Here is a 15,453-nt window from a genome sequence, read left to right on the forward strand (position 1 = left end):
CCCTGGACCCGGCTGTTTTAGGTAATTATCGTCCGGTCTCCAACCTTCGCTTCGCGGCGAAGGTTGTAGAGAGTATGGTGGCATATCAGTTTCCCCTGCACCTGGAGGAAACTGTCTATCTGGACCCGTTCCAGTCCGGCTTCCGACCCGGTTACAGCACTGAGACGGCTTTGGTCGCGTTGGTGGATGATCTCTGGAGGGCCAGGGATAGGGGTTGTTCCTCTGCCCTGGTCCTATTAGACCTCTCAGCGGCTTTCGATACCATCGACCATGGTATCCTGCTGTGCCGGTTGGAGGGATTGGGAGTGAGGGGCACCGTTTATCGGTGGTTCTCCTCCTATCTCTCCGACCGGTTGCAGACGGTGTTGACGGGCAGAGGTCGACCCGCGGCGCCTCACTTGTGGGGTGCCGCGGGGTCGATTCTCTCGCCTTCTGTTCAACATCTATGAAGCCGCTGGGTGAGATCATCAGTGGCTTCGGTGTGAGGTACCAGCTGTACGCTGATGACACCCAGCTGTACTTTTCCACACCGGGCCACCCCAATGAAGCTATCGAAGTGCTGTCCCGGTGTTTGGAAGCCGTACGGGTCTGGATGGGGAGAAACAGGCTCAAGCTCAATCCCTCCAAGATGGAGTGGCTGTGGATGCTGGCATCCCGGTACAGTCAGCTGAGTCCACGGCTGACTGTTGGGAGCGAGCCATTGGCCCCTATGGAGAGGGTCCGCAACTTGGGCGTTATCCTGGATGAACGGCTGTCTTTTGAAGACCATCTGATGGCCGTCTCCAGGAGAGCTTTCCACCAGGTTCGCCTGGTGCGCCAGTTGCGCCCCTTTCTAGACCGGGATGCCTTGTGCACAGTCACTCACGCCCTTGTGACGTCTCGTCTGGATTACTGCAATGCTCTCTACATGGGGCTCCCCTTGAAGGGCATCCGGAGGCTTCAGTTAGTCCAGAATGCAGCTGCGCGGGTGATAGAGGGAGCCCCTCGTGGCTCCCGCGTGACACCTATCCTGCGCAGGCTGCACTGGCTACCTGTGGCCTTCCGGGTGCGCTTCAAGGTGTTGGTGAACGTCTTTAAAACGCTCCATGGCATAGGGCCGGGCTATTTACGGGACCGCCTGCTGCTACCGAATACCTCTCACCGACCCGTGCGCTCTCACAGAGAGGGACTCCTCAGGGTGCCGTTGGCGCGACAGTGTCGTCTGGCGGCGCCCAGGGGAAGGGCCTTCTCTGTGGGGGCTCCCGCCCTCTGGAACGAACTCCCCCCAGGACTCCGTCAACTTCCGGACCTCCGAACCTTTCGTCGCGAGCTTAAAATTCACTTATTCATCTGCGCTGGACTGGGTTAGTTTTTAAATTTATGGGTTTTTAATGGGTTTTTATCTTAAATTTTTAATCTTGGCCAATTTAATAAGTTTTTTAATTGTATTTTATTCGTATTTATATTGTATTATTGTGTATTTTTTATCTGGCTGTGAACCACCCTGAGTCCTTCGGGAGAAGGGCGGTATAAAAATTTAAATAATAAATAAATAAATAAGATTAGGGGACTGGAGGCTAAAACATGAAGAACGGTTGCAGGAACTGGGTATGTCTAGTTTAATAAAAAGAAGGACTAGGGGAGACATGATAGCTGATTTCCAATATCTCAGGGGTTGCCACAAAGAAGAGGGAGTCGGGCTGTTCTCCAAAGCACCTGAGGGTAGAACAAGAAGCAATGGGTGGAAACTGATCAAAGAAAGAAGCAACTTAGAACTAAGGAGAAATTTCCTGACAGTTAGAACAATTAATAAGTGGAACGACTTGCCTGCAGAAGCTGTGAATGCTCCAACACTGGAAATTTTTAAGAAACTGTTGGATAACTATCTGTCTGAGATGGTGTAGGATTTCCTGCCTGGGCAGGGGGTTGGACTAGAAGGCCTCCAAGGTCCCTTCCAACTCTGTTGTTTTATATTATATTATATTATATTATATTATATTATATTATATTATATTATATTATATTATATTATATTATATTATATTATATTATATTATATTATATTATATTTTATATTATATTATATTATATTATATTATATTATATTATATTATATTATATTATATTATATTATATTATATTATATTATATTATATTATATTATATATTGTGAAATTCTAAAATCTCATTTAAATAGGGGACATACCTCCAAAAAGATGGATAGTTAACTTCGATAGAGATCTCCATGATGGCCTTGTCCTTGCTGCACAAGTGGCAAACTATTGTCCCTATTTGGTAAGAAAGATTTTAAAAACGTTTTGATAGAAATGTTATTTTATATTTATAATATATTTTAACATATTAATGTTAAAAGCTAATGTGGTACTTTTATGAAATTTGAACCAAACCAAACAAAAAACAAAAACAAAATTATTTTATGACTGTTTTATAAACTGTTTAATATGGTTATTATTTTGGATTGTACATTTTATGTCTCCATTTCTGAGTATGCTATTTTTTTAAACTATGCTCAAACTCATTGTCAGACATTCTCTTTTATCTGAGTCTCTCACTCCAGTATTAAATCTTTTTCTTATCTTTAGGGATATTTATTTTATTTAATTTGATGCCACCTCATTCTAAAACAAGGGTGTCAAACTCTATTTCATCGAGGGCTGCATCAGGGCTGTGGTTGACCTCGGGGGGCTGGGTGGGCATGGCCAACTGGGTGGGTGTGGCTGACTGGGTAAGCGTGACCCGCTTGACGCTGCTCACTGGATGTGGCCGACTTGGGATGGCTGGATTGGGATGGAACAAGTCATACTGGCTAACTTCATGTGGGGACAATTTGGTGCTGCTGGCAGCCAAGTGCATGCGTGCACGCACATACACGCATTCCAAGTTTGGGAACTTTTGTCCACATAGAAAGGAGAGGGCCTAATCCCTAAACCCAGGCATGACTGGCAGTTTGTAAGCTCAGATGTGGATAAAAGTTTCCAAGCTTGGAATGGGGTGTGTTTGTGTGTGTGTGCATGTGCAGAGCATGCCAAAGGAGATGTTCTTCTCCTAATCCCAGACATTATTGGCATTTCCCTGTCTGGTATACCCTCCCAGCAATAGGTTAGGGTACGTAAAATATATAACAAGGTATAAAAACAAGCACAAAAAGGCAGAAAAAGGGATAGAAAAAAAAAGAAAAAAAAAGATACAAAACTTTTAACCAGCAAAAAAAAACAAAAAAACTCATGGAACAGGTGACTGATACTATTGAGGTATGCAATACATGTTCCATGTATGTGCTTATGCCCAAACAACACCCAAATTATACATGTATTAAATGTAAGCTATATGAACTATTAGAGGAAAATGTAAGGAATCTAGAGGCAGCTGTAGCCAAACTCCAACCTATGTAAGAAAGCTATGCCCAAATTGAACCAAATAATGAATAACCCTGCTGATAAACCCTTGGAAGAAGACAAATGAAGGTATGTCAACATAGAAGGAAACACAATAATCAAAGAAAGAAGCAGCACACTTCTAACAAACCTCTACTGCCCAGTCTAACCCAATCAGAAGCAGCCCCATTAAAATTGAACAACCAATCTCTCCCCCTAGTTGAAAATACTCAGACCCACAATCTCCCCCTCAAAGAAAACATGCAAACACCTAGAAAAGAGACATCATCTAGAACCGGAACTCTTTTTATTGGGGATTTTCAAAAAAAAAATGTGAAGAGTATAAAATATTTAATACTACACATATTAACTGCTGCTAGGATGGCCTTTGCTCAATGTTGGAAACAGCCATGTATACCCACAGAGAAACTTGTTATACAAAAGGTCATGAACTGCGCAGAAATGGACAAACTAAAGCTGAGTTTAAATGATAAAGAGACATCGGTATTTTATAATATATGGGAACAGTGATATAAATGGATAGAAAGGAGATAGACAAGGATATTTAGTTACTAAGTATAAATAATAGATAAAACAAGAACACAAATACATATAATTTAATGTTTGTAATCATTGCACGGATTATTGTTATAAGAAAAACACCACAAATAGCTGTTAAGTGATATAACCTTTTCTTTTTTTCCCTATGTTTTTAATGTAAAAAAAGTTTAATAAAGTATATTTAAAAAAGAAAAGAAAAGAGACATCATCAAACTCACCTGGGATAAACAGAAAAGTACCTCAGACTGCACCCCCTAAAAAAGGAAGGGAAGTGTCAGTAATAGGAGATTCTATTCTCAAAGGAACAGAACCAGCCATCTGCAGATCAAACATAGAATATAGGGAAGTATGTTGTCTCACTGGAGCAAAAGGATGTGGCTGAGAACCTAACCAAAATAATTAGGCCCACAGTTTACTACCCTTTTCCCTAATACATGTATGGACAAATGACACAAAAAAGGACTTGAAAACAATATTGAGTGATTACAAGCAGCTAGGCAAGAAAGTTAAGGAGTTAGGTGCACAAGTAATTTTTTTATCTGTACTGCCAACAAAAGGTGAACATCCGGTAAGAGAACAAAGGATTCTAGAAGTGAACCACTGGCTAAGGGGTTGGTGTTGCCAAAAAAACTTTGGATTCCTGGACAATGGTCTGCACTACCTCTATGATGGGCTTTTGGCAAGGAATAGTCTGCACCTCACAAAGGCTGGGAAAAATATTTTCGGAAAATGACTGGCTCAATTTATCAGGAGGGCTTTAAACTAAAATGGAAGGGGAAGGCTGACCAATCTCCAGGAGTTAATGCCAAGCAAAATCCCCTAGAAAACAAGTCAAATAATGAGGTAAGAAGGGATGGGAAGGAACTCAAACTCCAAATAGGAGACATAGGAACCATGCCCAGAGTCAGGCATAAAGACCTCAAGTGCCTATATACAAATGCACAAAATTTGGAGAACAAACTGGATGAACTTGAACTATTAATGCATGAAGGTATATGATAATAGTTGGAATTACAGAAACTTGGTGGGATGAAACCCATGACTGGAACATACTGATAGAAGGATACAAACTGCTCAAAAAAACCACAAAAAAACAGAGAGAACTTGGGAAAGATTCCTTGGATGAAAAGTGTAAACAACTCAAGAAGCTTGGGAAACTCTGATCATAAAAGTCCAAACCAGCACAATGCTACTGAAAAAGAAATCCAAAAAGAAACCAGCATGGCTGCACAATGATCTCTCTGACAAATTGAAAGACAAAAAGGATAAGTACAAAAAATAGAAAGAGAGGCACACAGCTAAGGCAGAATATCAGCAGATAGCCAGAATCTGCAAAGACAAAGTCAGGAAGCAAAGGCTCAGAATGAACAAAGACTTGCAACAAAAGTCAAAGATAATAAAAAAAAAGTTTCTTCCAACATATAAATAACAAGAAAAAAATCAAGGAAACAGTTGCTCCACTAAAGAGAGAAGACAGCAAGGAAGTAACAGACAACAGAGAGAAAGCAGAGCTGCTTAACTCATTCTTTGCATCAGTCTTCACGCAAAAAGAAACTATAGCCCAACCTACCAGAAACATAACTGTAAAAAACAGACTGGAAATAAAAGTTAAAATAAGAAAAAAAATAGTAAGAGAACACCTGTCTGATTTTGATGAATACAGATCACCGAGACCTGATGGATTACATCCCAGAGTTCTAAAGGAGTTGGCAGATGTAATCTCAGAACCATTGCACCACATCTTTCAAAAATTCTGGAACACCGGGGAACTACCAGAGACTGGAAAAGAGCTGATGTGGTTCCCATCTTCAGAAAAGGAGAAAAAACAGAACCAGGAAACCACAGACCAATCAGCCTAACATCAATATCTGGGAAGATACTGGAAAAGATAATTTAAAAAAAACAGATCTGCCAACATCTAGAAATGAATAAAGTAATAGATAGATAGATAGATAGATAGATAGATAGATAGATAGATAGATAGATAGATAGATAGATAGATAGATAGATAGATAGATATAATTTTTTATTGGCCAAGTGTGATTGGACACACAAGGAATTTGTCTTGGTGCATATGCTCTCAGTGTACATAAAAGAAAAGATACCTTCATCAAGGTACAACACTTACAACACTTAGTGATGGTAATAAGGTACAAATTTAACACTTAATGATACAACACTTAATGATAATCATAGGGTACAAATAAGCAATCAGGAAACAATCAATATCAATATAAATCATAAGGGTTACCAGCAACAAAGTTACAGTCATACAGTCATAGTGGAAGGAGATGAGTGATGGGAACGATGAGAAGATTAATAGTGCAGATTTAGTAAATACTTTGACAGTGTTGAGGGAATTATTTGTTTAGCAGAGTGATGGTGTTCGGGAAAAAACTGTTCTTGTGTCTAGTTGTTCATGGGTTTGTTAAAAACAGATCATGCCAAACCAATCTTAATTCATTTTTCAACTTTTTGTTGTTGTTAATTGCGAAGTCATGTCCAACCCATCCCGACCCCATGGACAATGTTCCTCCAGGCCTTCCTGTCCTCTATCCTCTTCTGGATTCCATTTAAGCTCACGCCTACAGTTTCAGTGACTCCGTCCAGCTACCTCATTCTCTGTCATCCCCTTCTCCTTTTGACCTCAATCTTTCCCAGCATTAGGCTCTTCTCCAGTGAGTCCTTCCTTTTCACTAGGTGGCCAAAGTATTTCAGCTTCACCTCCAAAGAGCAGTCAGGTTTGATCTCCTCCTGGACCAACCAGTTTGATTACCAAGGGACTCGCAGGAATCTTCTTCAGCACCAGAGTTCAAAGGCCTCAATTCTTTAGCCCTCAGCCTTTCTTACGGTCCAACTTTCACAGCCATACATTGCAACTGGGAAAACCTTGACTGTGTGCACTTTTGTTGGCAGGGTGATGTGTCTGCTTTTTAGTACGCTGTCTAGATTTGCCATAGCTTTCCTCCCCAGGAGCATGCATCTTTTAATTTCTTGGCTGCAGTCCCCATCTGCGGTGATCTTGGAGCCCAGGAAAATAAAATCTGTCACTACCTCCATTTCTTCCCCATCTATCTGCCAGGAATTGAGAGGGTCAGATGCCATGATTTTAGTTTTCTTAATGTTGAGTTTCAAGCCAACTTTTGCACTCTCCTCCTTTACCCGCATCAAGAGGCTTTTTAGTTCCTCTTTGCTTTCTGCCATTAGAGTGGTATCATTTGCATATCTGAGGTTGTTGATATTTCTCCTGGAAATCTTAATTCCAACTTTTGATTCATCTAGCCCCGCCTTTCTCATGATGTGCTCTGCATATAAGTTAAATAGGCAGGGCAGCAATATATAGCCTTGCCAGACGCCTTTCCCAATTTTGAACCAATCAGTGGTTCCATGACCAGTTCTCACTGTGGCTTCTTGACCCGAATACAGGCTTCTCAAGAGACAAATAAGATGGTCTGGTACTCTCATCTCTTTAAGAATTTGCCACAATTTGTTGTGATCCACACAATCAAAGGTTTTAGCATAGTCAATGAAGCAGAAGTAGATGTTTTTCTGGAACTCCCTAGCTTTCTCCATGATTCAGCGTATGTTGGCAATTTGATCTCTAGTTGCAGGAGGTCCATATTAATAAAAAACACGGCAGCATTCTAGAATCCGTGAAATTAGGAAAACTTCATCTGGCACTGTCATCAAAAAAGAAAAGAGGTATAGCAGTATACATAAAAGAATGGTTAAACCTGAAAGAAATCTATGCGGATGAAGATGGAAGAATCTTAGTAATAGAAATAATAACAAACCAAAAAAGAATGCTCTTAACAGTAATATATGCACCAAATCCAAAGAAATCATAAATTACATCAGAAAATAATAGAGTTAGAATGGGATCATTTATGTGTAATAGGTGATTTCAACATTGTGGTGGACAATAAGAGAGACTATACAGTATGAGCAAAAAAAACAAAAAAGAAGACAATTACTGAATACATTTACAGAAATGATGCAAGAGTTAAATCTTCTAGACGTATGGAGAGAATTAAATCCAAGGAAGAAACAATATACTTTTTTCTCTAATCCACATAATTCCTGGTCGAGAGTTGATATGGCATGGATCAATCCGGAACTTATTCGTGATATTGAAGAAATAGAGATACTACCAAAAAATGGGCTGATCACAATCCACTAACAATAAAATGGAAGAAAAAAGGAAAAAAGCGAGATGGACGTTAAATCAGAGGATATTAAAAGAAAAACCATTTGCGCATATGATGGAAAAATAATTTGGATTTTTCTTTAAAGAAAACCGGAAAGAACAAATAACACTACAAAACTTATGGGATAAGTTTTATAGCATATTTGAGGTTTAACAATAGCCTATATGACAAGAAGAAATAAGGAAAAGTATAAACAATAAAAGACGCTTCAGGAAAAAGTTAAAAAATTGGAATGTGTATTGCAAAAAGAACCACTGCATAATAAAATCAGAGAAGAAAGAGATTTAGTGAAGCAAAAACTTAATTTTACATTACAAGAAGAAATGATATGCAATCTTAAAATAATAAAACAAAACTATTTTGAATATGCAAACAAACCAGGGAGATGGTTGTCATATAAATTTAAGAAAGAGAGAACGAAAAAATTAATACAACAATTACAGGATGAGGACAGGAATCTTCAGTACCAATCAGAAGGGAAAAAAACTATTATCCAAAACTTGAAATAAATTATATCGTCGGGGGATATTTCAGAAGAAAGTATTAAGCAATATTTAGAAATGAGGGACTTACCGAAAATATCAGAAGAAACTAGGAAGATGCTAAACAATAAGATAACTCTAATAGAGATGAAGGAGGCAATCAAGAAACAAAAAAATAATAAAACACTAGGACCAGACAGGGTTCCAGCAGAGATATACAAAAAATTTCAGGAGTCATTAGAGGGAATAATGCTAGAACTGTATAATAGAGAGTATAATAGGGAGTATAAACTGTATAATAAACTGAGAGTATAATAGAGTATAAACTGTATAATAGGGAGAGGCAGATATGGCGGAAGTGGGGGGGCGTATCATGTTCAGGAGGTGCGCACTCGCTGTTTGAGAGCAATTGCGCGCTCCGGCTCCTCAGACTTTTCCCGTTCCCCGAGTGGCCAGTATCCCCAGGGCTTGGACCTTCGGCTGATGTTGTGCAATGCTAGGTCTGTAGTGAATAAAGCCCCCCTGATTTATGATCTTATACAGGGGGGGGCTGCGGACCTTATGGGCATTTCGGAAACTTGGTTGGGCATTGAAGGGGGGGTTCCCCTTGTGGAGATGTGCCCACCGGGTTCCCAGGCATTTCATCAGCCGAGGGCCCAAGATAGGGGTGGAGGGGTGGCGGTGGTTATTAGAGTCTGGAGCCGATGGAGGCCACTGTTCATCAGATAGCTGGTTGTGAATCCCTTTATGTGAAGTGGGGGCGTAGGATGCAGGTGGGTTGATCACGTACCTGGCTCCTTGCTGCATGGCAACAGCCCTGCCCGAGTTGCTGGAGTTGATAGCCGGGATGGCAGTTGATACCCCTAGGCTTATGGTCATGGGGGATTTCAACTTGCCATCAGCCGGTGTGTCGTCGACGGCGGCTCGGGAGTTCATGGCCTCCATGACGGCCATAGACCTGACCCAACTAATTGACGGCCCCACCCACGTCGGGGGAAGCACACTGGATCTGATTTTGTCTCTGGACAGTGGTTGAGTGATCTGGAAGTACGAGAATTAGTCAGTGAACCTTTGTCATGGTCAGACCACTCTCTCCTTCTGTTGTGTCTCGTCCGATCTCACCACCACAGCCGGGGTCTGCTTATCTGCTTCCGAACGCTGAAGAATGTCCTAGCATGCCTCCCGGCCCCAGCCCTGGCTCCATGCCCAGACAGGCTGAGGAGGGGGCATCTCCCGGCCCCAGCCCTGACTCCATGCCCAGACAGGCTGAAGAAGAGCAAGTATCTCCAGCCCCCAGCTCTGGCTCCATGCCCAGGCAAACGGAGCAACTAGACCCCTCCCCCTCCTCCACAGCATGTGAGCCTGAGGAAGGTCAATTACCAACAGCTGCCGATTGGAGTGACCCTCGCGTCAGAAGACTTGATAGGCGGAGGCAACAGAAGGAAGGGAAGGGCAGGCCTGGATAAGTGCTGAGTCATGGAGCCACACCCCATGGCCTATATAAAAGATCTGCTTTCTGGCATTCTCCAAGTCAGGCAAAGTCTAAACATATCTTGCTGAAGTCGCTTTCTGGTCTCCTGCCTGCCCTGAGGACTTTGCTAGGACTTTGGCAGAGCTGCAGAGGCACACCTGATTCGGATTTCCCTGACCCGGCCGTCAGCGGAGGAGTGGGACACGACACCTTCGTCTGGACTTTCGGACCGCCGCTCCACACCGCAGGGAGACGGGACCAATACGTTGGTTCCGTCCCAGGCGACTGATGGACCCAGAGAGGTTCCTGAGGGAGCTTGGACCGCTCCCTGGCGATCTGGCCCACGGCTCGGCCGAGGAGCTTGTTGCGGCCTGGGAACAGGCCGCGGTGGGCGCTTTAGACCGTGTCGTGCCTTTGCGGCTTCTGACCCGGCGTAGGTCTCAACCAGCTCCTTGGTTTTCCGAGGAGCTGAGGGAGATGAAACTCCGGAGAAGACGCCTAGAGAGCGCGTGGAGGTCCAGCCGTTCTGAAGCTGACCGAACACTAGTTAGGTCTTTTACTCAGACCTATCTAGTGGCATTGAGGGAGGCCAAGCGGGCCTATGTCTCTACCCTCATTGTGTCAGCAGAGAACCGCCCAGCCTCCCTGTTTAGGGTGACTCGCTCCCTCCTTCACCAGGAGGGTTGCGATGACCCCTTACAGGTTTTGCTGAGGATTTCAGCAGGTATCTGTTTGACAAAATCGCTCAGTTTCGGGACGGTTTGGACCAAAATTGGGCAGTTTTGGGCGAGGTGATGGAGGCTAGTCTTGTTGAGACTATGTGGGAGGAGTTTGACCCTGTGGCTCCCGAGGACATGGACAGGTTGCTGGGGCGGCTGAATGCCACCACATGTTTATTGGACCTGTGTCCCTCCTGGTTGGTGCTGGCCACCCGGGAGGTTACACGAGGCTGGCTCCAGGGGATTGTTAACGCTTCTTTGAGGGAGGGTGTTGTCCCCACTGCCTTGAAAGAGGCGGTGGTGAGACCCCTCCTCAAGAAGCCTTCCCTGGACCCAGCTGTTTTGAGTAACTATCGTCCAGTCTCCAACCTTCGCTTTGTGGCGAAGGTTGTTGAGAGTGTGGTGGCATACCAGTTACCCCAGTACCTGGATGAATCTGTCTATCTAGACTCGTTCCAGTCCGGTTTCCGACCCGGATACAGCACGGAGACAGCTTTGGTCGCATTGGTGGATGACCTCTGGAGGGCCCGGGATAGGGGTTATTCCTCTGCCCTGGTTCTCCTTGATCTCTCAGCGGCTTTTGATACCATCGACCATGGTATCCTGCTGCGGCGGTTGGGGGGATTGGGTATGGGAGGCACCGTGTTTCGGTGGTTCTCATCCTATCTCTCCGACCGATCGCAGACGGTGTTGGCAGGAGGGCAGAGGTCGACCTCGAGGCGCCTCCTTTGTGGGGTGCCACAGGGGTCGGTTCTCTCGCCTCTCCTGTTCAACATCTATATGAAGCCGCTGAGCGAGGTCATCAGTGGTTTTGGGGTGAGCTATCAACTGTACGCGGATGACACCCAGCTGTACATTTCTACCCCTGACCACCCCAATGTAGCTGTTGAAGTGTTGTCTCGGTGTTTGGAGGCCGTACGGGTCTGGATGGGGAGAAACAGGCTCAAGCTCAACCCCTCCAAGACTGAGTGGCTGTGGACGCCGGCATCCCGGTACAGTCAGCTGCAACCGCAGCTGACTGTTGGAGGTGAATCATTGGCCCCAATGGAGAGGGTGCGCAATCTGGGGGTTCTCCTGGATGGACGGTTGTCTTTTGAAGATCACTTGGCGACCGTCTCCAGGAGGGCTTTTTACCAGGTTCGCCTGGTCCGCCAGTTGCGCCCCTTTCTAGACCAGGATGCCTTATGCACGGTCACTCACGCACTTGTCCCTTCTCGCCTGGACTACTGTAACGCTCTCTACATGGGGCTCCCCTTGAGGTGCACCCGGAGACTTCAGTTAGTCCAGAATGCAGCTGCGCGGGTGATAGAGGGAGCTGTTCGGAGCTCCCATATAACACCAATCGTGCACAAGCTGCACTGGCTGCCTGTGGTCTTCCGGGTGCACTTCAAGGTGTTGGTCACCACCTTTAAAGCGCTCCATGGCTTAGGACCGGGTTACTTACGGGACCGCCTACTGCCCCTGTTTGCCTCCCACCAACCCGTGCGCACTCACAGAGGGGGACTCCTTAGGGTGCCGTCAGCCAAGCAATGTCGGTTGGTGGCCCCCAGAGGAAGGGCCTTCTCTGTGGGGGCTCCTACCCTATGGAACGAACTTCCCCCTGGACTTCGACAACTTCTTGACCTTCGGACCTTTCGCCCTGAGCTTAAGACGTACCTATTTTTCCACGCGGGACTGGCATAGAATTTTTAGATGTTTTTATGGGTTTTTAATTTTTAATTAGTTTTTTGGGATTTTAAATGTATTTTAAATTTGGGCCAAATTTGAATAAGTTTTTTAGCTACTGTTTTATCTGTACTGTGTGTGTTTGATTGTTGTTTTTATTTGGCTGTTCACCACCCTGAGTCCTTCAGGAGAAGGGCGGTATACAAATTAAAATATTATTATTATTATTATTATTATTATTATTATTATTATTATTATTATTATTATTATTATTATTATTATTATTTCCCCCAACAGTGTATTGCATCTAATTTTGTAAATTAAAATCTAACAGGCCTAATAATTTCAACTGACTAATATGTAATTAAAATCAATTTCCAATCTCTACTTAGATTCTACAAAATAGTGAAACAAAATGTAATTATATTAATAGCTTATTACTATAAGATAAGCAATAGATTTTCTACTAGACTAGAGCTTGGTATTAAATACCATTTTGGTCCCTTTCATATAGGGAAAGTGAGGCCCTTGAGCACTGGGATCCCCTAGCCCAGCCCAGCCCAGCCCCGCTTCCCTGAGGGGGCATCCGCTTACCACCTCCTCAAGGCTGCTCCTGGTGCCATCATGGGGTGAGGCCAGGTGAAGAGGTCAAGCCAAAGAGATGAGGCGAGGCTGAGCACAGAGGCGAGAGACTGGGTGAAGAGGCTGTGCATGCACAGGCTGGGTGAAGAGACTGGACGGGGCGAGGCCAATAAACTGCAGCTGTTGCTGGGCAGAGTGAAGCGTAGCAGTCAGTGTTCATGAGCTTGCCACAAGTGCGTGTGCTCCTGCCACCTCCTGTGTGCACGTATGCATTCTGGGATGGGGTGGGCCAAGGCAACATTGGTCCGACACCTCCTTTATGCCCATGCACCTGCTGGGAGGGGGGTCATGCCTGTGTATGCATGCTCCCGCTGCCTCCTGTGTGCACGCCTACACACCAGGATGGAGTGGGTTGGGCTGGGCCATTTCCAGGAGTGCCCCGCAGGCTGGATCTGACCATATGGTGGCCCATGTGCCTTGAGTTTGACACCCCTGTTCTAAAACAAATATGGACAGCTAGTAGCACAGTAAATAGATTTTTTTTAAAAAAAAACCTAGATAAATAAAACAAGATAATACAGAACAAAAAGCAAACTGTAAAAGGGAAGAGACGAACATAATGGGAATCTGGCTGAGAGCAGTTATACCATTCTGTCTCAGTTTCAGCAGCCATATTCCCAACAGTATCATTACAGCAAAGTTACATTCTCTTTGTGTTGAGTCTTGAGTAGTTTAGATATTCTGTCCACATGATGGCTAAATAATTTTACAGTAGAAACATTCATGTTTTACTATGGTGGCTCTGAGTTAAGTTTAAGTAATTTCAAGAGAGGCATTGATTGAAACATTAAATACACTTGAAATCACAGGAATGATTGAAGATTTGGTTAGGGAAGCAAGGAACAAAAAGGGCAAAAGAAAGATAGCTGATATTTAATATAATCTTGTTTTGAAGAAACTAAAAACGAAAAAAATTAAGAGTTGTCTTAGTGAAGCACATACTGTGTTTCTCTGAAAATACAACCTACCCCAAAAATAAACCATAGCCTGATTTTTTTGGGAGGGTGGGCCTAATATAACCCTACCCCAAAAATAAGTCCTAGTGAAGGGGTGGGCGTGGCCAGCATAGGAGGCAGCCCTTCCCTTCCCCAGTCACCGCATGGCTGCTCGGCCCCTTAATCGGGGCTTTCGGATCAGCTGAGCCAGCAAAGGCCGGAGCTGCCTCTCATTCCTTCTCTCTGGGCGCAGCCTGTCCCTTTCAAGTGATCAAATTTTGCCTGAGAAAAGGACACACATCCCAGGATTGCAATGATGAAGGCTCAGGATAGAACCTTTTTGGGATGTTCATCTGTCCTGAGCTTGAGAAAAGGATGACAGGCAGGAAAATCCCCCTCCCCATTTTTCTGCCGTTTGGCAAAAAGGCTTCTTTCTGAGCCTTCAGCGTTGCAATCCTGTGATATGATGAAGGCTTGGAATGGAGCCTTTTTGGCAAACGGCAGGAAAATGGGGAGGGGGATTTTCCTGCCTGTCATCCTTTTTTCAAGCTCAGCACAGACTGAGGAAAGGATGATAGGCAAGAAAATCCTCCTCCCCTTTTTCCTGCCATTCACCAAAATTCCATTCCCAGCCTTCAGTGTACCCCAGGATCCTGCAAGGCTTGTTGTAGTGTTGCAAGCAGCGGCATCACCATGAGGTTCGTCACATTGGCTCAGTCTCTTGGAGGAGGACCCTGCACGGATTGCTGTGCTGTTGCATGAGCGGCAGCACTGCCGTGAGGTTCAATATACAAGCACAGCCGCTTGCGGCAGAATGTCAGCTGCCCGGTGTGATGAAGCTTGTGGCAGTGCTGCCATTCACGAGTGCAACACCACAACAAGCCTTGCAGGATCCTGCTCCAAGAGGCTGCACTGGTATGACAAACCTCACGACGGTGCCACCACTCCTGCATGTGATTCGCTCAAGTTGCGAACAGCCTGGGGATTTGGGTGGCCTTTACGTTGCTGGGTTGCCTGCAGGATCCCTCACTTCTGAGTCTGGCAAGGACCAGTGTTTGGGCTCCAGTGTGCTCTTCTCCCAGACTCTAACCCCTTTTTATTATTTTTATTATTATTATTTTATTAAATTTTTATACCGCCCTTCTCCCGAAGGACTCAGGGTGGTGTACAGCCAGAAATAAAATACAAGATATGTACAATTAAAACAAGAAGCAGCAGGAAGCACCTGCAGAGGAAGCAGCAGGTGAAGCAGGTGAAGCTAAGCAAGATCACATCAAATACCTGTACAATTAGCACAGGGGCCCCCCAAGGCTGTGTGCTCTCCCCACTTCTCTTCTCTCTGTATACCAATGACTGCATCTCCAATGATCCATTTGTTAAGCTACTGAAGTTCGCA

At 44.4% G+C, this 15,453-nt stretch overlaps 1 protein-coding gene across 1 annotated transcript in view; it reads left to right on the top strand.

The window, feature by feature from the left end:
- Positions 1-15,453, top strand: part of CFAP47 (cilia and flagella associated protein 47) — a 284,879-nt gene that overhangs the window by 170,989 nt on the left and 98,437 nt on the right. The window contains exon 34 of the mRNA XM_058184444.1: positions 2,177-2,274. Within this exon, the coding sequence (XP_058040427.1) occupies positions 2,177-2,274 (98 nt within the window). The remainder of the gene's footprint in view (positions 1-2,176; positions 2,275-15,453) is intronic.

The sequence above is a fragment of the Ahaetulla prasina genome, chromosome 5 (assembly GCF_028640845.1).
Source record: "Ahaetulla prasina isolate Xishuangbanna chromosome 5, ASM2864084v1, whole genome shotgun sequence".
Classification (NCBI taxonomy): domain Eukaryota; kingdom Metazoa; phylum Chordata; class Lepidosauria; order Squamata; family Colubridae; genus Ahaetulla; species Ahaetulla prasina.